The sequence below is a fragment of the Notothenia rossii genome, assembly GCF_949606895.1.
Source record: "Notothenia rossii genome assembly, chromosome: 11".
Lineage (NCBI taxonomy): Eukaryota > Metazoa > Chordata > Actinopteri > Perciformes > Nototheniidae > Notothenia > Notothenia rossii.
The window spans coordinates 8,014,232-8,036,504 of record NC_136910.1 but is presented as its reverse complement, the minus strand read 5'-3'; the positions used below and the strand labels follow the sequence as shown (position 1 = coordinate 8,036,504).

At 42.5% G+C, this 22,273-nt stretch overlaps 2 protein-coding genes across 3 annotated transcripts; one reads left to right on the top strand and one right to left on the bottom strand.

Moving 5' to 3' along the window:
- The first annotated feature begins 894 nt into the window (after nt 1–894).
- cox6b1 (cytochrome c oxidase subunit 6B1) lies at nt 895–3,940 on the top strand. 2 transcript variants are annotated; one of them, XM_079658830.1, is made up of 4 exons: nt 895–1,147; nt 1,821–1,937; nt 2,222–2,322; nt 3,684–3,940. In XM_079658830.1, the coding sequence occupies exons 1-4, from the start codon at nt 1,006–1,008 to the stop codon at nt 3,735–3,737; spliced, it is 414 nt and encodes a 137-aa protein (XP_079514956.1). In that variant the 5' UTR covers nt 895–1,005; the 3' UTR covers nt 3,738–3,940. The 2 variants fall into 2 exon arrangements, with proteins under 2 accessions (XP_079514956.1, XP_079514955.1); XM_079658829.1 differs by having other exon boundaries at nt 905–1,147; nt 1,794–1,937.
- Nucleotides 3,941–4,018: 78 nt separating this feature from the next.
- Nucleotides 4,019–22,179, bottom strand: katnip (katanin interacting protein). The gene is made up of 28 exons (XM_079658824.1): nt 22,031–22,179; nt 21,488–21,605; nt 19,981–20,069; nt 19,534–19,709; nt 18,713–18,825; nt 18,521–18,622; nt 18,240–18,371; nt 17,624–17,864; nt 17,229–17,360; nt 16,941–17,092; nt 15,904–16,001; nt 15,533–15,629; nt 15,215–15,424; nt 14,243–14,380; nt 12,681–13,515; nt 11,301–12,059; nt 10,649–10,857; nt 10,414–10,492; nt 9,444–9,621; nt 9,000–9,165; nt 8,555–8,721; nt 8,404–8,468; nt 7,761–7,871; nt 7,444–7,583; nt 7,260–7,361; nt 7,020–7,180; nt 6,161–6,246; nt 4,019–6,029 (listed from the first exon to the last, which is right to left on the bottom strand). The coding sequence occupies exons 2-28, from the start codon at nt 21,497–21,499 to the stop codon at nt 5,971–5,973; spliced, it is 4,809 nt and encodes a 1,602-aa protein (XP_079514950.1). The 5' UTR covers nt 21,500–21,605; nt 22,031–22,179; the 3' UTR covers nt 4,019–5,970.
- Between the last annotated feature and the right edge of the window lie 94 nt (nt 22,180–22,273).

Below are 22,273 nucleotides of genomic sequence, written 5' to 3'. Positions count from 1 at the left end.
CATTTAAAAAATAAAAAATGTCCCAAGGTCCGAATAAATGATATAAAAGCAGAGCGTTGCTGCCCTCTAGTGTCTATAAATGAATTGAGTAGAACAGCATCGCAATAGCACGCGGGCAGAGGCGCGTCTGTTCACAGTCCATGACTGTTCAAGTCAGTCACCTGTCACAGGCTCGTTCAGTGCTGTTACCCGAAATAAAATCAGCGCGTGGCTTATTCAGAATGACGCACGGTGCTAACGCCTTCGTGCAATAATGTGGGGAATGTCGCTGCTTGTTTTATAGTAACCAGATCTGAGACTTACAAACAGACAGACTAGTGACTTTTGGTTTGAAAAAGACGCACGGCACAAGAGCAAGCAACATGAGGATAAACGCTTTTTAATGATTGTTTAATTGTGTGTAAATGTATTTTTGTTTCTGTCTTAATGCTCAGTTTAAAGCACTTTGAATGGCCTTGTTGTTCTAACAAGTTGTATAAATGAACTATAACACTCACTCCTCCTGAAGTTAGATAAGACAGTGCGTTTAAACACACACACTTCATAACCGACCAGCCTGAGTAATAAGGTATTCATAATGAATATCCCCCTGGTAATACATATGATATATATGACTCATAAACAGTATCACTGCTGCCCCCACTTGACCTGACAGTAGTAATTCCTAAATTCCTAGACAGAGATCACAAATTGAGCATTTGCCAGCCACGTTATGATGAATAAATACATGTAAAAAGCAGAAACACAACCCAAAGCAGCCTTTCCCTACTACAACTCCAATCCTATCCGATTTAAACTCCCTAAATTACTTTTTATTTCTTAGATAAACATCTATTAATGATTAACACACATTTGTAAACAAAGTACTTCCGCATTGAGAAAAAGTCCTCAGATTAGTGATAAATACATCTAAAATAAAACACTATGAAATAACTCTGCTTCTGTGGGGTCTTAGCTTTTTCCTGGTGTCCTGTCAGTACCCTCAGAACTAACAGAGTCAGAGTTATGTCTATCTGTGTTTTATGTGACCTGTGGCCGCCATACCGGCCGCGGAGGAATGCACGGCTGCATCCTCACCGCTTATCACAGAGCACGTACACAGCCGGTATAAAAGTCACTTTGAGCTCGAGCCTGCAACTGCTCCAAGGTAATGTCTACCGGCATGAATTTTCTTAATATATATAATAAAATATATATATTTTTAATCGATTGAGACGCATGCCACGTGTAACCTATTTGAATTGCCTGTGCTTTTATTGAGGGAGAATGTTTATGTCAAGAAAGTTCTGGAAATTCGGTCTCGTCTGGAAATGATCGATAAGAGTTTTGGATTTAATCCAATATCTAAAATGTGCAGTTTTTTTCATTGTAATAGCATCATTAAGTATTTTAAATCATACCTTGGTTCATCAAAAAGAAACAGAAACTAGATCGTCTAAGGAGGAAATGCTTTTAATGGCAGGTTATTGATAAAATGTCCGCCAACAACGTTTTAATACTATCTTTATTAGACGCATGTTCGACCGCATATATTCATTTTTTTTATGCTGTATGTACTCTGAGAAAGGTGTATTAGATGAAAACTCACGTACCCTAAACCCTCCCAAAAATAACCCTCCTTCAGCCTGCAGTCAGCTGCAGAGAATTGATAAGCCAGCAGTGTTCAGTTGGTCTGCCGCCATAGATGCATTAATGTCGGTCTGTTTAATTTACTTAATGGGTGCAATTGGTGGAAATGAGCTTTTTTGCTTAGAGACAGAAAAATAAGCATTTTTTGTTCTTGCCTCTTACAGTATCCATTGATGATATATTCTTAACAGAGGTGAAAATGGCTGAGGAGGACATTCAAGCAAAACTTCAGAATTACCGCACGGCTCCATTTGATGCCCGGTTCCCCAACTCGAACCAGACCAGGAACTGCTGGTCCAACTACCTGGGTGAGACCTTTATATATATATATATATATGGGTGAGAGTCAGAGTCAAGGTCATATCATCCAATGTGAAACCATGAGGGCATTCTGAGTCAGATATTAAAATATGTATATTATTGTTGCTTTGATTAATGATGTATATTTGAAGTCAGGTTAATAAATGGCCTCTGACCTCTCTTGAAGTAACCCAGTTTTTTGGGGGAACTGACCTGACCCTTTGTTTTGTGACTTGGATTGAGGCCATGTTGCGGTTTTTGAATTTCATTGTTGTCGTTTCTCTATTAATAGACTTCTACCGCTGCCAGAAAGCTCTAGACGCTAAAGGAGTGGACACCGCGCCCTGTGACTGGTACAAGAGGGTCTTCACATCACTCTGCCCCATATCCTGGGTAAAACTTTGATTTTTTTGCATTCACTTTTTGTCTTATGTGGAAACCGCTCACCCAAAAGGTCACAGGCAAGTTAAAAAGTGATGGCAGAATATACTTTCCCTTGTGTGGGCCGAGTTTGTTTAGCAGAGGTCAAACAACTTTATCGTTGCTCACATTCCTGTTAGTCTGCTCGGCCCTGTGAATCAAAACAAAGTTTCAGTCCAAAAATGGAAATGCCCCTTTATAATGAACTCTCAGCCCCATAAAACGTATTTATATCCCATTCCCAAAAATAACGTCTTCCTTTTTATTTAAAAAAAAATATATATATATATACACATTGAACGAGTGTTAACATCACATATTCAAATCACAAAATCAATATTAAATCAATATTAAATGTAAATTATTTACAAAACATAGGACATTTCTTGTAGTTTAACGTCCTCTCGGTTGGGTGGGGGCTATGGGGACCTTCCATTTAAAGTGATGTTTAAAACTCAGTTAATGGGGCTCATTTTTATATTACTTCAGTTTATAATCTTAACGGATCGAAAAGTTCAGATTCATTTTTCAATACATGATGCGCTTCCAAAAACAACAACCAACATAATTATTACATTCGAATGAAGTACATTATTCAAGTTTACATTAACTTTGGAGAATAACACGGGAGAAATAATGGGAGCCTCTCTCTTTTCCTCTCTCCCCCTCTCCCTCTCTCTCTCCTGACAGCCCGTCAGTATCGTCTCATGCAGCTCACTTATCCAGTAATGAGTGACCCAACAGTGAAGAATAAATATATGTATAACTAGTTTAGCTAGTTCCAGAGGTAGATCAAATAAATAACTAAGTGTGTTGGGTCTAACTCTTAGTGTGTGTTGCTCCGCTCACCGGTCCGTCACAGCGGGCGGAGCTGCAGGATTTCTGCGTCACACACGTTGCATACCGCTATTTTATTGTCTTTTTCGGACACCTTAAAATACTGCCAGACCGGTGAAGCCATTTTGGTGAGCTTGTTTTGCCGCGCACAGAAAAAAGTGTCATGTACTTTACGTCATGTTATCGACTCTGCTGATCGGCCTTTATAGAGAGCACAGATCGATCGGCCGAGAGTGAATATCGGCCGATAATCGGCGGCCGATCGATCAGAGCATCCCTAGTTGTTATAACTTTTTGTCCAGTAGCATACCACGGAAGTTGCTTTAGTAAGTCAACTTTACTTACCTACACTCGATCAGTGATGTAACAGCAAGTGTTTTGCTTTTTATTTCACTGATATTGAAAAAGGTGGTTAAATATTAACTAATTTTCTGAACATTTGTAATTCTAAAAGTTAACATTTATACCTCAATCTTTCTGAAATGTTTCCACTTTAGGTCCAGAAATGGAACGACCAGAGAGAGGCAGGGAACTTTCCAGGAAAAATCTAAACCTGCCATTTCCAAAGCTGTCTAGTCTGCTGAGATGTAAACTATTCAGCTAAATGTTTGTATCAGTGGTGCGACGCCATGTGGCTCCATCACCATCTTTCCAATACTGATGTTCTGTCCTGTAACGGATTGGTCATTCCTGACAAATACCATGAGACTTACAGCTGATTCTGCATTAAAATATCTCAGGAGATATTTATGAAGCTCCGTTGTCCTCTGTGTTTTTAATAAATCATTCAGAACAGTGTGGGATGAAGTCAGGACGAGGTCTTTTCCAGATATTTGTTTTTACATTTTTATTCATTTCAAATAAACCTACATCAAATATACATATTTAATCAATATTAGAAAAATAATTAAATATTTCAAAACACTAAATGCCACACATACAATAACAGCCACCGCCCTATAGAGCAGACACAGAGTGGTGACCATTGTTGCTGTAGGACACGGGGAAATTAAATACATAAAACTGCATTTCATATACAATTACTCCCATCATGAGTGAGGAGTATAAAATAGTTGATATATATTGGGGCTCAATGAAGCCGTAGAAACTCCTCCAAACACAAGTGTCTAACATTTTAAGATGATAACAACGGCTAATGCTGAAGAGACTCTCCCATGCAACAAGTTAGAACAGTAAATATTGAATAATGAATGTACAACACCAACTATTAAGTATTATAGTGAAGGTAGAATCAGATGAATCCCTTTTTGAACATTAACCTTCTCAATTTGAGGTAAGTTTATAGTATTTGCATATTAGAAGTTGCCTGTTACTGACTCTACTTGAAATCTAAAATGGCAAATGTAGATTTTTTTCGAACTAAATGACTTTTACTGGTTCATGAAATGTTTGCCTCCATAACGTCTACCTTATAGAGCAACTTGGATAAAGGTCACTTGGATTGCAAACAAGTTTTTCTACCTGACGCAAAGCAGAAAATATAGACTGACCCTAATTTTGTAAAGCCAAATATATATCGAAGATTCAAGTGTGGACAGCTTCAAGTTGAACTGTACAAAATCGGACCACTGCACTGATTTCAAGGAACCACTTCAGCCTTCGATATAAATCTTTTTAGAAAGGTGAAAAGCTCAGTCAAAGCACTTTCCCAAGTATTACTGTCAGGCTTTGAAATATAGTAGCCGACAGATATAAACTGTTAATAGATATAAATTAGCGTCTGCATAGCATTGGTTTGTGAACCGCTGGGAGTGTTAGCTAGTTTTTAAAGCTCATCACCCGTGAACACAATAGAGTGGTGCAGTGATGACGTGTTTTTGTGGGCCGACAAGAAAGTTAGCATCGCATATCGTAAGGTTTCCATTGACAAAAATCAATTTTCTGATTATTCTAGTAAATAAGCTCTGTGGCAAACACACTTAATTTTTGAAGCAAAATGACTAGTCTCGTGTTCGACGTGACGTATACTAATCTAATTTATTCACATACTAGTATGACAATTCACAAGTGGTGCGTTTACTGATGTATATTAGGTTTAAGAACATATTAAAAAAACTTAAATGGGTGTTACCACAGAACTTATTTCAGGCATCTAACCAAAAACATTGAGTTTAACACAAGGGAACCGGAAGTGTTAAAATGCTAACTTATTTCCAGACTCATTCCTGCACCACTCACACTTAAAACCGTAGCATTGGCCATATCCTGATAGTGTTTTCACGTGGCCTTGGAGCTATTTATTTTTTAATAAGGTATTTTCACGCCACGAGCAGCATTTAAATATGCAGCACAACAGTCACAAGTAGCAGCCACAGATATAGTGTTTAGTACGAGGCACAATAATAGGGCTGATATAAAAAAACAGCCTTATAGGTTCATCCTGGCACTGTGGGGGGGGGGGGCAACAATACAGTACGTGTTCAGAATAACGAGTGTAGGGGGAGAGGAGAGCGATCCAACCATAAAGTGGAATCTAGTGTGTGTGTACATGTGTGTGTGTGTATGTGTGTGTGTGTATGTGCGTGCGTGCGTGCGTGTATGTGTGTGCGTGCGTGAGCAAACCCATTGGTATCTCTTCAGTGAGGACTACGTGAGACACTTTGAAGTCGCCATACAAACCGTGGCTGCTTTCGGTGTTAAAGTTAAGAAAGTTTTCAAGTGACCCACCAAAAAGTGAGCTTAAAAGTCAGCCATAGTTCCTCCTGTTTAATTCAGTTGTCTTTGTTTGAGCAGTGAATCCACATCAGTCTGTTTTTTTGTCTGTCAGTACCTCCTCTTTCCGTGTTTCCCACCGTCAGTCATGCAGGTTTTAGGCCGTAGAGCTGCATTGAGGTAGAACACATATATTTGATTTAATAATTATTGCATTAAAATTTGACTTATTTGATTTACTGACATTTTTGAAACTGGTGAGGGACAAAACAGACTATTTAAGGTAGTTTCCCTGACCCACCTGGATCTGCTGTCTGCTTCTTCTTGTTGTGATGGACTATCTGATTCTCATTGGTCATCTTCACATCCTGGTCCTCCACGTAATTACTGCAACACAGAGAGAAAAAGAAGACACAGGTTAGCTACTTTGCTGTGCTAGTGGAAAAACAGGAATTACACAACATGGAGATCTGACTGATAAAGCTTGAAGCCAGCAGGTCCAGACCTTGAGACCAAGGATACGTAATAGAGAAGGGGGGGGGGAGAAGGGGGGGCAGAGGCATCACAACTTGGGTGTGTGTGGTAAGGAGGGTGTGGCATGACTGGGGGACGTTCGAGGGAACTGGGGCATTCTTCAATACAGGGGTTGACCACAGGGAGGCGCTCACACGGGGCGTTCACAGACTCTGTTACTCACTGTTGGAGGCGTCTGCCGCTGCGGGGGCTGGAGTGGAGAAGAGCACATCTGTGTTCAAAACAACTCACCGCTCAGGAGAATGGGGTTTGATCTAACCTTCTTTCTCAACTTAGTATATTTCTACACATAGTGTGTATCGAACATGTTAAACCTTTGGTCAGAGGACGAGACAGAAAACAGAAAAACTCAACCCAAAGGAACGTTTTCTTTGTCTATCAAAAAGATGCATTCAAGTAACCTTGTCTTTCTGTAAAAATAGGTTGTTTGTTTCTGTATAGGCTAGCCTGTGGTGGATGAAAATAAATGAATTGTAAAAGTAATTTCTCATGCAACAAAGACAGGAAATGCTTTGTTCAGCCTCTCAAAATTGTTAACCAGAATAAAGATTCGGTATGTTTTTGTAAAAGGAAATTGTACGACCGATATTCACTAATACATCTACATCCTAAATAATCCAGGGTACCTGATGACAGTGTTCCTCTCGCGGTGTGCGATGTAGGCGTTGTCGGTGAAGAGGATGGTGTGGTACGGCACCACGGGGTCACAGGTGGGCAGAATGCCTCGAGCCACGTGGCTAACACAGTCCAAGATGCCGTTATACACCAGGAGGTCGTCCACCAGCAGCTGTACACATAGACAGATTGTTGCTTGAAGTTTGAATGTAAATGTTTGTCTAGGTCAAAGCAGAAAAAAAGAGGCTTACCCCAAACTCCTTCACTCCCCTTTGTGGTGTCTTTGAGTAGTTCCACAGTTTGATCATGGACACCGTCACCGGCTGATCGAAGATGACGTACACGCGGTTCACCTACGAGGAAACAATCGACACACTTACGAATGTACTCGGCTCTGAGTGTGTGAAGTGAAGGCACTCTGTCTGAAATGCTCACCAGTCCAGGCAGCACCGGGGCTAACCACATGTATCTTCCATCGTGGGTACTGTTGACTCCGTCTATTAATCTATCTGGAGTCCTCACATCACCGCTCACATTATCCAGCACATTCACACTGTCTGGAAAAGCAGCGATGTCTGGGAGGGATAATGTTGAGGAGCAGACACATTAATACTCCTGCAGAAACTATGAATTATTTACCAACTACGTGTATGCGTCCATCTAATACAATTGGTTGATAGTGTAGCAGTTATTACATGTATGGTATCAGGTTAGGTTTTATTATTAAACGTCGAACGTATGAGAAAGGATACTGTTGTCACTGAGACGGATCTTCTCGTGGTTCTGGTCATAAAATTCGAGGCCGTTGAGGCCGATGTAGTACGGGTCTCCCCAGGTGGTCAGCAGCTGCAGCTGAAAGATGACTGACGGGTGAAGGTCAAGGAATAAACAACATGAAACCCCATGTACAGAACTCATCCTGAGCTGCGACAGAAACCTATACTATATTTACCCTGCAATATTTGATCTGAGGGTTTGAAAATATCAAGCCCATTAACACTAATACACCAATACGTCTCAGAAATCCCAATGTACTGCTCACTAAGTAGTAAACTAATGAGTGTATTTTTGTTTAAGTCCTTTGACAGTCGTCATCTGTAAAGAACATCAGAACTGATCCTTTGACGTTAATCAGACTGACAGTCCAAATCCAACTGGCAAAATAAAAAAAGGGTAATCTTAAAGTACATATTTCTGACATTTTATAAATCCAATTAATCAATCAATTTAAAACTTCAATCTACAGCTTGTAGATCAAATGCGTTGCAGCTCTAATCCAGTTTGATTAATATGGCATGGCCTAAAAAACAAATGTTTTAATTTGCAAACTAAAAAACTGTATAAATCCAAATATTTGACTGACAATGCACACAGCGGGAAATCATGTTAGGATACATCCACAAGGCATGATGGGAGCTTCATAGTCCATGCTGGCCAGTTCCTGTTTCTTAGAGCTTCCTCTGAATTAGAGACAACAACATTGTAAATTAGGAAATGCAGCTTTCAAGCTTCGTCAATAAATGCAAACTAAATGAATGTCTCGTACCTGTGGTAGTCCTCTGCACTCTTGTTGTCGGTGGGCGTCTGGAGGAAATCTACGAAGAGCAGCTCCTGGGCGAAGTCAAAGTGACAGTTTCCAGGACCTTTCCTGATCAGGAAGCCCTCCGATGGAGAGATGGCAACTTCATCCATAAACACATGGATCATCTTCAACTGAACCAAAGACAGGGACATTTTGATGTGTTGTGCGTTCCTTGAAATCTCTTGAATATAAAATGTCTACTAATACAACTATAATGAATACATCGCTCCGTAAAAAAAGATCTCTGGCTCCACCTGAAGGAATGTAATTAACCATAAAGATTAGTTGCTTCAGTTTATTGTGTGCAGTATTATATTGTTATATATTTACAGTTCACTCTCATTATTTAAAGAGAAATTGCATTTTTGGTATATAATATATATAATATCAAACAGTGTGAGTGTCTCACCCCTCTGTAGGAGTCCTCAGGGGTCTTGTTGTAGTTCCAGATTCGGAGTCCAGCGATGGTCTGGGTCTTGTTGAACGTTATGTTCAGGGTGTGCGGCTCTCCATAGGAGAAAGGGATCAGCCACATGTGCTGGTCATCAGTCGTAATGTTGTGGCCATTTATAAGCCTGGGTAACGAAAACAGACACATTTACACACGTGTGCACAGACAGCTTGCAATGTGTAACAACACACCTGCAAGTACAACAAATCAATAAAGTCTTGTACAGTATGGTGCCAAGTATCATTAATAGAATGAAATTGAAATCAATAAATCTGACTTTCTACAAAAAACTAAAAGGATAATTCATTAATAACATCTATTTTACTACAGCTTCCACTGCTGTGTATATGAATAAAGGGTCAAATGTCATTCAACATTCTCTGCATATCGTGTCGGCCGTACTTATCAAGCGTGCGCAGGTCATTCTCGTAATCCGGCAGGTCGTTGAGGTCCCGGGGTGAGGCGGCCATCATACTGAGGTCTAGAGGTAGACCCTCTCCATCCTGCCCCACCACCTCTAGGCCTGTCAGCCCCATGTAGTGCGAGTCCCCCCAGGTCATCACCAGCTCCAGTCTAAGGCCTGGGGTGGAGGGAGAGAGCTTATATAAGTATCCATACAACAGAGAGCTGATCATGTGATATGCGTTTTGTTTTATCATGCAGTGTTGGAGAGCATCATAAGATATGGTATCATGATGGTAAAGTCACAGATCGCTCGCCTGGTACAGACTGCTATGAAAACGATGGGTGTCAAAAAACATCCATCTCTCCAAAACATATATGAGCAGTCCATTATTAGACAGATGTTGTCTGATCCCACCCACATATTCCACCCAGAATTCCAGCTGTGTCCATTAAGCCTCTTAACACTCACATGTCATGTAATATACTTTTAAATATTGGCCATGAGGCTTGTACAACAGGTCGCAATTGTGCGTCTGTGTATTGTGTTTGTGCAAACGGTGCGTGAGTGATGATATGTGTATGTATTTTAATGTTTATTATGTTTGTATACATGTAGGCGGAACTAAAGGACGGAGTCCAGAACAAATGTCCTTACGGCATACTTGCCAACCTTGAGACCTAAGAAATCGGGAGCATTTCAAAACCACCGCGGGACTTTCAGTTGCCCGCGCTACTAAAGAGACGCGTTACTATGGAAACCAAACAATGGTGTAGCTGTATTAAAGTCCGAGTGGAAACAGTCCTGAGTAAATCTGATTTTGTCAGAAATCGGGTTTAATGCGGGAGAAATATGACCCCGGGAGGAAACGGGGAGAGGGCTATGAAATCGGGAGTCTCCAGCGAAAATCTGGAGGGTTGACAAGTATGACTTACGGAGACAATAAAGTATATCGTATCATCTACTCACACTTTCCCGTGTACATCCCAAAAATATGATCCATGCTCTCCTCAGACTGGCTCACAGTGGGGTTGAGGTGGAGCTTCAACTAAGACAGAGAATAAGATGAGTGGGATGTTTTTGAGTCTTTGATCAGTTATCGCTCTGACATTATAGGGAACCAATAGTTTAACAATAGTCAAGTTAATAGGAAAACACTGTGAGTACTTGTACTTGTTCCCTCTGTTGATAAAGCCTGTCTTACTTTGAGGTCTTCCTCTCTGAAGCCGGCCTGTGTGAAGGGTCTTTCCTCTCCCTCTCCGTCAGCGGTGCGGGGTCTCTGCAGCTCCTCCTCAGACACCAGGCTCTCAGGACCCTCGCCCTCACTCAGGAAGGTTTCATCATAACGAGACATCGCCTCCAGGATCTCATCGTCAGTGGTGAAGAGGATGGTGTCACCAAACTGGTCCAACTCTGAGGTGACAGCGGAGAGAGAAAGAAGGAGGAAGAGTTGATCAAAAGTTACACCAGAAGCCGGATCAAGTCATTGTTTCGCACTCCAGTCCAAAATCCACATTTTGAGTCCTAAACAAGTCATAATGATCTCTCCTCCAAATCTAATGATGTTTAACACCAGTGTTATAATATATAATAATTACTTAAACATTGGATTTATTTGTAGAAACAAGTGGGGTTGAATTTAATCATAAAAACTATGCTGACATCGCACAGTCATTGGATAGAGCAAGATTAACCAGTACCAGAAGTGTGTACGTTTTTCTCCTGTCAGTGTGTTTTTACTCATTTGATAGGAGACAAACTTTCTTTTTACCGAGACATTTTAAAATGTCAACTCTACATTTCTAATTACCACACAAAGAAAATTACAAAAATGCAAGGCCTTTCTGTTGAGCTACCTCCAGACAGCGTCCCAGAGGCCTTTGCGATCTCTCCCCTGAAGATGCACCTTCCATCCAGCAGCATCTCCACCTCCTTCACCCCTCTGAAGGAGTGAATGCGTGACTTGTTGTAGTTCCACACTCGGATCATGGCCACCTGGTACGGCGCTCCGAAGTCCAGGATGATGGTGTGGCTTCGACCGGGGGTGAAGGGCGCCAGCCAGAGATGCATGTCATCCTGTGTGCGATTTACTCCGTCGATCAGGTTAGTGACCACGCGTGGGTCTTTGCCGTATGCGGGCAGGATGTTGATGTCTGGGGGGTCAGCGCGGATGTGAGCCGGGCGTAGAGGTTCCCCGCTGGAACTGAACACCTCCAGGCTGTTGAGGCCCACGTAGTGGCGATCCCCCCAGGTGGAGAGGATGTTGATGATCAGCCTGGAGCCCTGTGGCAGCACCGGGATCTCAAACTCCTCCTCCCTCTCCATGTTCAGATCATCATCAGGGCCCTCACACATTGCCCCCTGAAGGGTGAAGGGGGACCGAGGGCTCCTGGGGGCTGTGGAGGGGCTTCCTGGGAGTGTGGGGGGACCGCGTCCCTGGCGCTGGAGGAACTCGTCGAAGATGTCGCCCTCGAAGCCCATGTTGGAGATGCGTCCGCGTTGGCATTGGTTGAACTTGGTGAGAGAGTCCCAGGACTCCCTGAGGGTGTCGTCCTGCTGGCTGTGCAGCGGAGAGGAGCACGGCCTCCTGCGAGAGCTCAATGGCATCGGCTCCTCTGGAGAATACACACAGATCTTTCATTAGTAACAGGCCGCAGGGAATTATGACTAATGACTTCACATCATCAAATGTGCCATTACACAAAACATGTCCTAGTTGTTCATTTAATACATTTCAAATAATATTATTTTAACATGTGTTTAAAGAGAAAGAAATGAAAACATACAAGTACAGGATCCCTGAGAAGTGTGAGTCCCTGTGTAAACCTTTCATTGTAATAGTTCATTTAATGTAGTCTTATTTACATTTCAACATTTCATAACAAACAACTTGATCAATTAAAGAATAACATAACAAAACGTAAATCTGCAGAAGGGTTAGGCAATCATTACCCGGCACAAGTGCCAGTACAAAAAGACCGCTACTCAGTTTGGTGAAGTGTGAGGCCTCTGGCAAACTAATATCACTACAGGCCCTTGTCATTTATCAACCAATCAAATGACAGTCCTCACATGGTGCTACACTTGTGCTTCCAGGGACTTCAAATAGTCCCAACATGATATTTGATTTGTCTCTTTTCTGATTCCTTGTTTGCAAATTGTGTAATCATTATGAAGAGAATATTAATTTGCAGAGGTGTGTCCCTTTGTGTATCATCATTTTAAAACCTTCCTACCAGTGTTTGACAGTGCTGTAGCTCTGAGCTGCTGCTCCTCCGTCGGCCTGCCAGTGGCTGCATTGTTTCTGAAAGAGCTCCTGCGTCCGCTGACAGGTTTGTCTGCCGTTTGCTCAGCCAGCTCCTCCAGCAGGTCGCAGCTCAGATCCAAAGCGTCTCCTTTCCACTGAGCCCCGTTCCCCGTCCTCTCCGACCCCCTGCACACTCGCCCCGGGTTGCACGGCAGCTCCGGGAGCAGTGAGGAGGACGAGGCTGTCGGAGATTTGGGCTCCACGGAGTTTTGCGGCACCAGCCATCGGGGCCTTTCTCTGCTGGCCTCGCAGCCTTCTGGAGCTCCTCTGTTCAGCGGCTGCAGCCACTGGGGGGCCACCCTGGAGGAGGACGGCTGGGTGGTGACCGTCTGCTCCATGGGTGCAGGCGGCTCCTCTGGGGCAGACAGATCAAAAGAGTTCCTTTGTGTGGAGGAGCGATGAGCGGAGGGCGAAACCCCGACAGGTGGAGCGATGGGGGGCAACAGAGGGTGCGGTTTCTCCTGCATGTCTAACATAGCGTGGATACCTTCGTCTGATGGCTGTGGATTCCAACTGTGGTGGTTTTGGGAGCTGCTGCCATCCCCACCCTTCCTGTCTTCATGGCGCTGGGGGCTAGCACCCCGCAGGTTGTGTCCTGAAGACACAGGGCTGGAGAACACGGAGTCCGAAACCTGGAAATCCTGGAGGTCAACGGTGGTGCTGTAGTCAAATACCTGGTTAGCGCAGCCCTTCTCCAGCTCTCCTTCAAACACCAACGTGCTGTTGAGGTACAGCTTTATATGGCGGGCACCAATGTCAAGATCCTGCAGAAGAAACAGAACTTCAATTTAACACAACATACAGTCAGGTTAATTAATATTAACTGCAAATGTTTAGTATTAAAATATATAATTAGAAAGATCTCATGTTATATTATGAGTGCAACAAAAGCTGCAAACCCAAAAGCACAACATCCAAAAAAGTAGAGCTCTTGTGAAATTTCAAACATTCCCTATTGATCAATTCACCGATCGCATGCAGTAAGAACTCTCCAAGCTAGCAGTAATTAGCGCTCTCACAGACACAAGTCATGGCTAAAGCCCAATTAGAATCTGCTTACTGCTACAGATAGTAAACTAGCATAACACAGGTGAACATAGAACCTGTTCCCCACTAGCTGCTCCTTACCTTCCAGGTTCAAGTAACAATATAAAGTTGAAGTAACATAGAGATAAGATGGGGTCTTTGCACCCCTCTATGATCAGCAGTGAGAGGCAGAACGCCGGCGACTCCCCAACACTAATCCTCTGGGGCTAATCTCTCTCTGTTCCACATTTGGACAGTCTGACTGGCAGCTCAGCCGGCCAATCATTACAGAGAAACCCTCCCCATGACGGCACCACGCCAATACAGCCGCCCGTATTATAGTGACAACACACGGGCATGTTGTGTTTATGAGCTTTACTGCTGCAGACAGCAAAGTGAATCATCTCTGAACTCAACGGGCGATAAATCAGAAGCTGTAATGACACAAAAATAAAAAGCACATACATTGAGGCTTTTGTTGTAGTTCCAGATTTTGATGCGAGATATTCCAAAGTCTGTGGAGCGCTCCGTGTTCCTGATGACGAAGTAGAGCTGGATGGGGGGGTGGAACGGACACATCCACATGTGACGCTCTTTGGTGGTCTGTCAAACCAGAGGAAGAGACAAAAATAAGCCAAATGTCTTAACCTGAAACTGGTAAATAATAAGTATTTTACAAAAGAGGCAGGTGTCAAATGTGGGCTGCATCCCATTTAGCTGTCAACGTTTCAGAGCCATATCATTGTGCGTGCTTGTTTAGTGAGAAGGCCTACTGATGCTAACTTTAACACAAAATAACGTTGTTGTCATATTTGCTTTAACTATATCCTGGTATCCATGACACAGATAATCTATGACAACATCTGGTTCCTCTGCCACCCCCCCCCCCCTGCTGCTTTAAAGGGCATTTGAGAGATTTCACTGTTGCCGAATGGAAACAACCAATCAGAGGCGAGGAGTCTCAGCGTGCTTACTGCTGGATTCAGCTCAAACTGTCCAACTAGGCTGATCAAATATGAATGAAGATTTAGTTTTCTGCCTCAAATGTTTTCAGAGATATATTTTTGAGGGTACTGTTGAGCCGTTTAAATAATATAGTTTGTGATTGTGTTGAAAACAGTTGAGACAAAACCAAGCTCTGCCAATGGCTGATGCAAACTCTTATATTCTACAGCTAAGAATTACACTAATATATGTTTATGAAATGATTTGAGATGAGAAATAGACACTGAGTTAGAGTCTCTGGAGCTCTGATCGGTTGTTTTGCCTTTTGGGCTGGTTCAAATAAATTAAGAGGCAGATGACCCAGATTTGTTTACAGGGTATCTGTCCCAGGATATAGCAAAGATATATAGTTTGCCGTCAAATGGTCTACTGTCTTTTTTTGACGGATAATTAGCATGTGTGATGACGGTGGCAGAAGGAGCACACGCTCACCTTGACCTTTCCGTTAACGAGCGCCCCCAGATTCCCGGGGTAGTCAGCGTTCCTGATGTCGAGGTCGTGAGGAGACACATAGAGCTTCTTGTTTCTGAGGCAGAAGAACTGCAGCTCAGTCAGCCCGACCTGCAGCGCGCTCCCCCAGTTTGACAGGATCTCCATGGTAACATACAATGCAGGGGTGACCTCCGTCGAGGACAGCCTTGTCTGGGATGAAAAGCACAGAACATTCACAAGGACTCCTGTACACTAATGCCTTCCATCACACACAGCAGTGTTGGGATTATTCACTGCGAGACGATGCGACTGACTCACCAGCTGCTTGTTAGCGTCTGTTTTGACACTCGGAGGAATGTTGTAGCTGGGTCCTGCTTCAAGATTTTCCAAGGCTTTCAGCAGTTTCTGTTGTTCCCTGAACAAAAAGATTACATCGTCAGCTCTGCAGGTTTGTCTATGGTGGCTACCCTTCATGTTAAAGGTGAGGGATGGCTGAGCTAATAAATACTTCCTCAAGGTCAGAGGGTATTAACACCATACATTTCAGCGTGTATTAGTTTCTATAAAACACTGTTATGATTGTCCTGACACTAAAGGATGTACCATAAGTACAAAGTGTCCTTTTATCACTTATAAGCCTGAACATATCTACAGTATCTGTGTCGAGGTGCCCTATTTTGTGTGCTTACCCGTGGCCCATGAGCGTGATTCTCTGCATGGCCACACTGACACTGTTCTCATCTTTGTCGTTGTGCGCTAAGTCATTCGTCAGCTGGTGTCCCCGGCCCTGGATGAAGAGGAAGCAAAAAGAACACACATAAGCTTTAAGGGCAGAGGTTACATGTCAAATCTGTGACGCTATATTCAAATAACATACAATTATTATTGTTGGAAATTCAAAATAAATATCTGGATTAGTATGAAAACATCTGTTAACTACGGCTGCACGAATAAACAACATTTAATATCAAAATATGGGTAAGTATATTTTGTGATGAAGTCTTGTGTTGCTGCATTCATGCCCCAGCCTACGTCATTAACCAGTTCAAGAGGAAATACAGAGAAATTATTTTCTGGAGATACAGGGATGGGGAAGGTGTTTGACTATGTGTATGTGTATATGTGTGAGTATGTAGGTGTGTATATGTATGTGTGCATATATGTATATCAGTGTATATATATGTGTATATGTATATATGTCAATCAACAGGTAAAGCCGATTAATAATACTAATAACATCAATAATAATGCATAAAAAGGATAATTATTGCAGATTATAGATTATAAATAAATCATTTAGGGACAAGGGGGTGAGATTAAATAAATTATACTTCTTCTCACTCCTTTTCGAACATTTAGATGTGGCACTGTTTATGTTGCTAATGCTGTTGTTGAAAATGTCATTTTTTGTTTTGATTTGTCTTACATGACTATGCACTGCAACATTTGTTTTGTTTTTGTAATTATTTATTCTACTTGTTCGAAATAAAATGTATCAATCAATCAATCAATCAATCAATCAATCAATCACCATGATCATTTCAATATTTATTTCAATTATAATGAGAATAATGATTAAGAAATGATCGATTCCCTTCAAAAGCGTGTATCATTTTCAATTTAAGTCAAAATAATCACAGTTATTTATCCTATATCATACAGCTAAAGAAATAAAAAAGAGTTTGAACAGAGTACAGGTGGGATACGCAGTGTGGGGCGGGCAGACCGTGTTGCGGCTGAAGAGCTCCAGACTCTGCAGGGGGTCGTTTTCTCTCCGGATGGCCTGGCGCACCCTGCATGCCATCTCCTCCGGGTCCCGCTCCTCCACAGAAGCCTTTCTGGCGGCTGACAGGGGCCTCTCCACCCGACTCCTTGGCCCTGAAGCAAGGAGCAAACGTCTCATAAATAAAAGAATCAAGCACCATGCTAGCTAACAGATCTATCTACCGTACAGAAATATATACAAGTGAGTTTATTGACTTGTTAAACATTCATCTATTTGTAAAAGACTTACTCTGACAATCCCAGCTGTCTTTGGAAGGCGGCCTATCTAATGTTTTGCTCTTCACCAACATAGGCTTGGTGGGTACAAAGGCGTCAGTGTTTTCTCTTCTCTTTGCAGACAGAGAGCGTTCAATCTTACGACCTGAAATAACACACAAGATAAATCTGAGGACATTTGTTGTGGGAGTAACTTGTTGAGATAAAGTGAGTTTGTAAGCGAAAGAAAAGAGTCATGGGAAAGCTAAAACAAGCATTTAAAGTGTGCAGCTAATACATTTGCCTGTTCTTCATGTGTACAGGTCAGTGCTGATGAGGCAGATATGGGGGAGATGGAACCACTCTAAGCAATGAAATCACACTTAAAATCAATAAGTCATTTACATAGGAAAGGATGCTAAAGCCTACCTTGAGCTGAGGGTCCGAAGTCGAGGACGATGAGGTTCGCTGAGTCAAAGTCTCTGTGGGAGCTGCTGGAGCGAGGGTTGGAAGAGCACTTTGAGGAGGGGAGAGGAAGCCCCAGTTCATCCAGACTCTCGGTGCTCTCGTCCCTCTCGATCTGCTCCTCCACCCACTCCTCGTCTGACTCCTCCCCCGCTGAGCCGCGGCTGCTCCGCCTCATGCTAACCTCCAGGCTCCGGCGCAGCACCTAGTTTACAAAAGGTCAGCGTTTATGCATGCGCGCATTCAGTCATTAAAGTAAGCACTGGCAGGCGCTACCACACACACACACACACACACACACACACACACACACACACACACACACACACACACACACACACACACACACACACACACACACACACACACACACACACACACACACACACACACACACACACACACACACACACACACACACACACACACACACACACACACACACACACACACACACACACACACACACACACACACAGACAGTTTAAGCTTTCCACTGATTTGTGCCTGAAAAAACCCCGTCATAAATCAACACCTAGGAGAAGGAAACAAGGATGGACATATTTCTTCTTCTGCTCACCTTCACTTCCTCAAGGTTGAGAAGTACTTTCTCATTGTGTTCCTGATTGGCTTGCCCTCCTTGGCTCTCGTGCCTGGAGCTGAAGGAGCGCGACACCTTGCAGGGGTCCCTCGGGGAGCGCAGACTGGAGCTCTGTTTGGAACCAGGTGATTGGATAAAGGGGGAAATGGCAGAGATGGAGGGATGCTAAGTAGTACAGACAGCTGCATCTGACACATAGCCCCTCCCCTTAAAAAGAAAACACCCACGCACACAGGCTTAGCAGACATTGTTCACTCTACCTCCATGTCTATGCTTTCATAGGGCTCGAAATCTTCAGAGTAGCGCTTTTCTGGGCAGATCTGCACACTCGGTCCTTCCTCTGTTCGAATCCTGACAGAATCCTGCATGCATGACAAACGAGCAAAAACATTTAGGTGTTTACATTTAGTTTTGAAGCACAATCAATGATTATATATCCAAGTAGTCAGTACCTGCGCCCATTCTTTCCTCTGGACCTTTCCCGGAGCAGTGTGACTCCTCTTCCTGCTGCTCTCGTCCAGATCGCAGCTATCTTCGGTTAACTGGTGGGCGCTCCGACAGACATCTGCCGATGAGTAACAGCACGGAGAGGAACATGAGCAGCTTGCAGCAGACTATTGCCTCAGAGGAGAAGGAACACGCAGGCACACGCGCAGATGGTCCACGGCACATTGAGGAAGACCGAGAAACTGGCTGCCAGCTAGAACTGTCACTATCATTTATTCAATGGGACTGGGCATGTGGTCATACCAGGCAAACTACAAGCAGAGAAGTGGTGGCTATTAACTCACGCTCCATATGCTCTAGAGATGACAGAAGCAACACAAATGTGTGTATCAGTAGAATGATGTGGCTTTACGTTACAGTGTAAAAATGACTCAGGAAGAATATTAGCAAAGGAAAACAGAAGGCCTTTAATTCCTCTGGGAACCTTTAATGCATTTGATGGCAAATTCAATTATGACTGAGGCCTTGAAGAGCTAGGAAGTGTTATTATTTTAAATGTTTTATTTATGAATGTTATAATTATCACTGTGTTTGTATTAACTGTATTATTTAGGTGATGCCGTGTCAGTCTGTCTTTTGTATTTAATTTATACATTTTTAGGTTTTTTTTTTTTCTTTTTGTGTGTCTTTACTGATGGAAATTGATAAAGACAAGGCTAAAAAAACTAAGAAGAAGAATTCCCCCCCCCCTGCACAATGGCGGTACAAAAATAATGAGGTCTTATATAAGGCTTTTTGACTTTTGAGTGTGGGTTTATTTTGGTACCTGCTGCCCGTGCAGGCCTCCAGGCGGGTGTGGAGGTGACAGACTTGTGGTTGGAGCTCTTTGTCTGCTTCGTCTTGGCTTCAGCATTGGCTCCGTTAAGATAAATAGAAAAACCTTGCTCGAGCTGTTCCAACTCAATCTGCCTGGGGTCTTTGACTTTAAGGCGCTTAAGGATCCTGAGAAGCAAAGAAAAATGGTCACTACGTCTACAATTAAAAAGTAAAGATAACTTATTTGAGAGGGCTATGGTCTCATTTCAAGACTTGAGATATTTTCAAGGTATTCTGACATCGATCCCACATTTCACAAACTAATTGAGTTGATCTCAATTAAGGAAGGAACCAATCAGTGCTCCTATTAAGCGGAAGTGACAGGAAGAGAGCAGTTGTGTGTCTCCTCTGTGAAATCCAATCTGTCTCTCTCCAGCAGCCGATGCTCACACTTCACCTGTTTTTCTGCTGGAGGGAGATTAAATATTCATCCAGGGTGTCGTCCACAGCCGAGGCTTGCTTCTCTCCTTGGCATGTCTGACTCTCCTTAAAGAAAACCAGCATGAGTACACAAACACACACAATGCAGAGTCAGAAAATCCTGCATCAGCTATTTGATGAAAAAAACAGACAGAAAACACTCCATTGTTTCACGAGTACTCACGATCACGGACTACAATCAATATCCACTTTATTCTGTACGGAACATTCTGAGCAAACAACTTGCTCCCCCGGTCAGTAAATAAAGCAACAATACAGCACATGCAATGTGACGAGATGTTAACGGAGCATGGCAGATAGACAACACAGAGTTATGTAACTTGCAATGTGTTAGGGTCTTTGGTGTCAGTGTCAGCGTGAGGTTTAAAATGAGATATAAATACAATTGGGAACGTTTTCTTACAGGCCCTCAACAAGAACTGATAATACATAAACACTGCTGGAGCTCAGGTGAATCGATACAGTCATTCATTTTTCTAATGATATTTATTTGAGATATTTATTTGTGTTAACATGCTAAGAAGACAATGACGATTTTGGGATCACAACAATATTTAGTTAACTCTAAAGGCATGCAGACTTTAAATTTTGAGGTGATGTGGCAAATAGTGATCACAGCAAAAGAAAGGAGGATGAACAATATGCACACACAGTGGGGGAAAATGCTGACTCAGCACGGGGCATAATCCCTGTGGAGTAACTCCAACACTTTTATGAATTCATGCCATCGTCCTGTCAAATTCATGCTCTTCATTTAAAGTCGATGCTACCCTGTTCTCACTAGGTGCGAGCAAAGCAGTGGTTACAAAGTGACAAGAGCCGTCATTGAAATATAGAGAAGATATAGCCCTTACACACAAACTAGCATTTGAAATACATGTCACAACACTACGATGTAAACTACTTAAAATAACATGTAACTACAGATAGATGAAGAACTGACCATTTGTGTATAAAAGCCACGATTTACAAGACTAAAAGAGAGTGTACAATTCTCACAATAAGAATTTTGTTTAGGGAATACTGGACTCGATTATTATGAACTCATCCAGATTTTAAAAAACATATGTCTGCCTGCTTAAGTCTTATGTCACATTAGCCTAGATCCATAACCAGTGGTCATTGGGACAAAATGTGCCAAAATTGTTGTCTGCATAACAGTCACCTACAGCTCATGCCATTCCATGTATTTCTTTTAAAAACCATCATGCAAGACGAACAAAGAAATCACAAAACCCTTACAAGTCAACTAGGCTACAGGATCTGTCAAAATCAGGAAAAGAGAAGCAAAGAAAATTGAAGGAAGAATAGAGCACTTGTTAGTGACAGAATAGAGAAACAAGAGGGGAAACTGCTGTAAACATGGCATGCAATGTTGCTGTAATAGAAAGCTTCTTGGAGTAAAATGACAGATGATGTGAACCAGAGCACATGAGTGGTTACATAAAATGGTCCTTGCTTACCTCGTCATCCATTGTGTGGCAGCAGATGATGCTCTTCACTTAACCCTATCCCATATTTTGCAGCGGGCCAGTGCTTCTCCAATAATATCATTAAAACCTGTGTAGCGTTTGATCACCGCTGCAGAGGGAACACAGATGAGGATAACCCCAAGGTTACCTGTCACATAAAACCTCAATTACCTTCAATGCGTTTAAAATGTCGCCCCACCCGCAAGAACATTCAGCAGAACAGTCACATATTATTTGCCAACAAACGTTAAATTAATTTCAATGGCATTTACAGCTAACATGCTAGGCATTTTCTGCAGTTTTAACACTACAATAATAGCGTTTTCCGGCCTATTTCCAAATGAGCTCCTGGCTTTGTAGCAGAGAGAACGTTAACATAGCTTGGTTAGCATTGATGCTAACAACAAACTGAGTGGCTATACAGTTAGCATTAGCATGTATCCAGTCAAAATAAAATGACACACACAGGCTTCTGCGCTCATATTATCGCACACATTTTCCTCTAGTTCCAATAAATATTAGAGAACGACTTACTGTCCGTGTAATAACTGTACTTTGTCAGCCATTAGCTTTGTAATAAACGAGTTTTTCTTTGTTTTCTCATGTGCCCAGTGAGTAGTGTTGGTTGGTAACCAGGATAGATGTCCACCAATGGGAAGATCCGCATCAGTGTAAGCCACGCCCCCAACCCCATAAGCTTTTTCACTGTTGCTCTGGCATGCAGACAAGCCTCCACAAAACCCTCTGCTACAAAACCACACTGCTTCAATAACATGC

What these genes read in the sequence shown, in the direction of transcription:
- cox6b1 (XM_079658829.1), top strand. Translation starts at nt 1,006, where the DNA reads ATGTCTATCTGTGTTTTATGTGACCTGTGGCCGCCATACCGGCCGCGG. An exon ending in GAGCCTGCAACTGCTCCAAG is followed by an intron (nt 1,148 to 1,793) that starts GTAATGTCTACC and finishes TGCCTCTTACAG; the next exon opens with TATCCATTGATGATATATTC. An exon ending in CACTCTGCCCCATATCCTGG is followed by an intron (nt 2,323 to 3,683) that starts GTAAAACTTTGA and finishes TTTCCACTTTAG; the next exon opens with GTCCAGAAATGGAACGACCA.
- katnip (XM_079658824.1), bottom strand. An exon ending in TCGTTAACGGAAAGGTCAAG is followed by an intron (nt 14,381 to 15,214) that starts GTGAGCGTGTGC and finishes CTGGTTTGACAG; the next exon opens with ACCACCAAAGAGCGTCACAT. An exon ending in CTCTGGGACGCTGTCTGGAG is followed by an intron (nt 10,858 to 11,300) that starts GTAGCTCAACAG and finishes CTGTCACCTCAG; the next exon opens with AGTTGGACCAGTTTGGTGAC.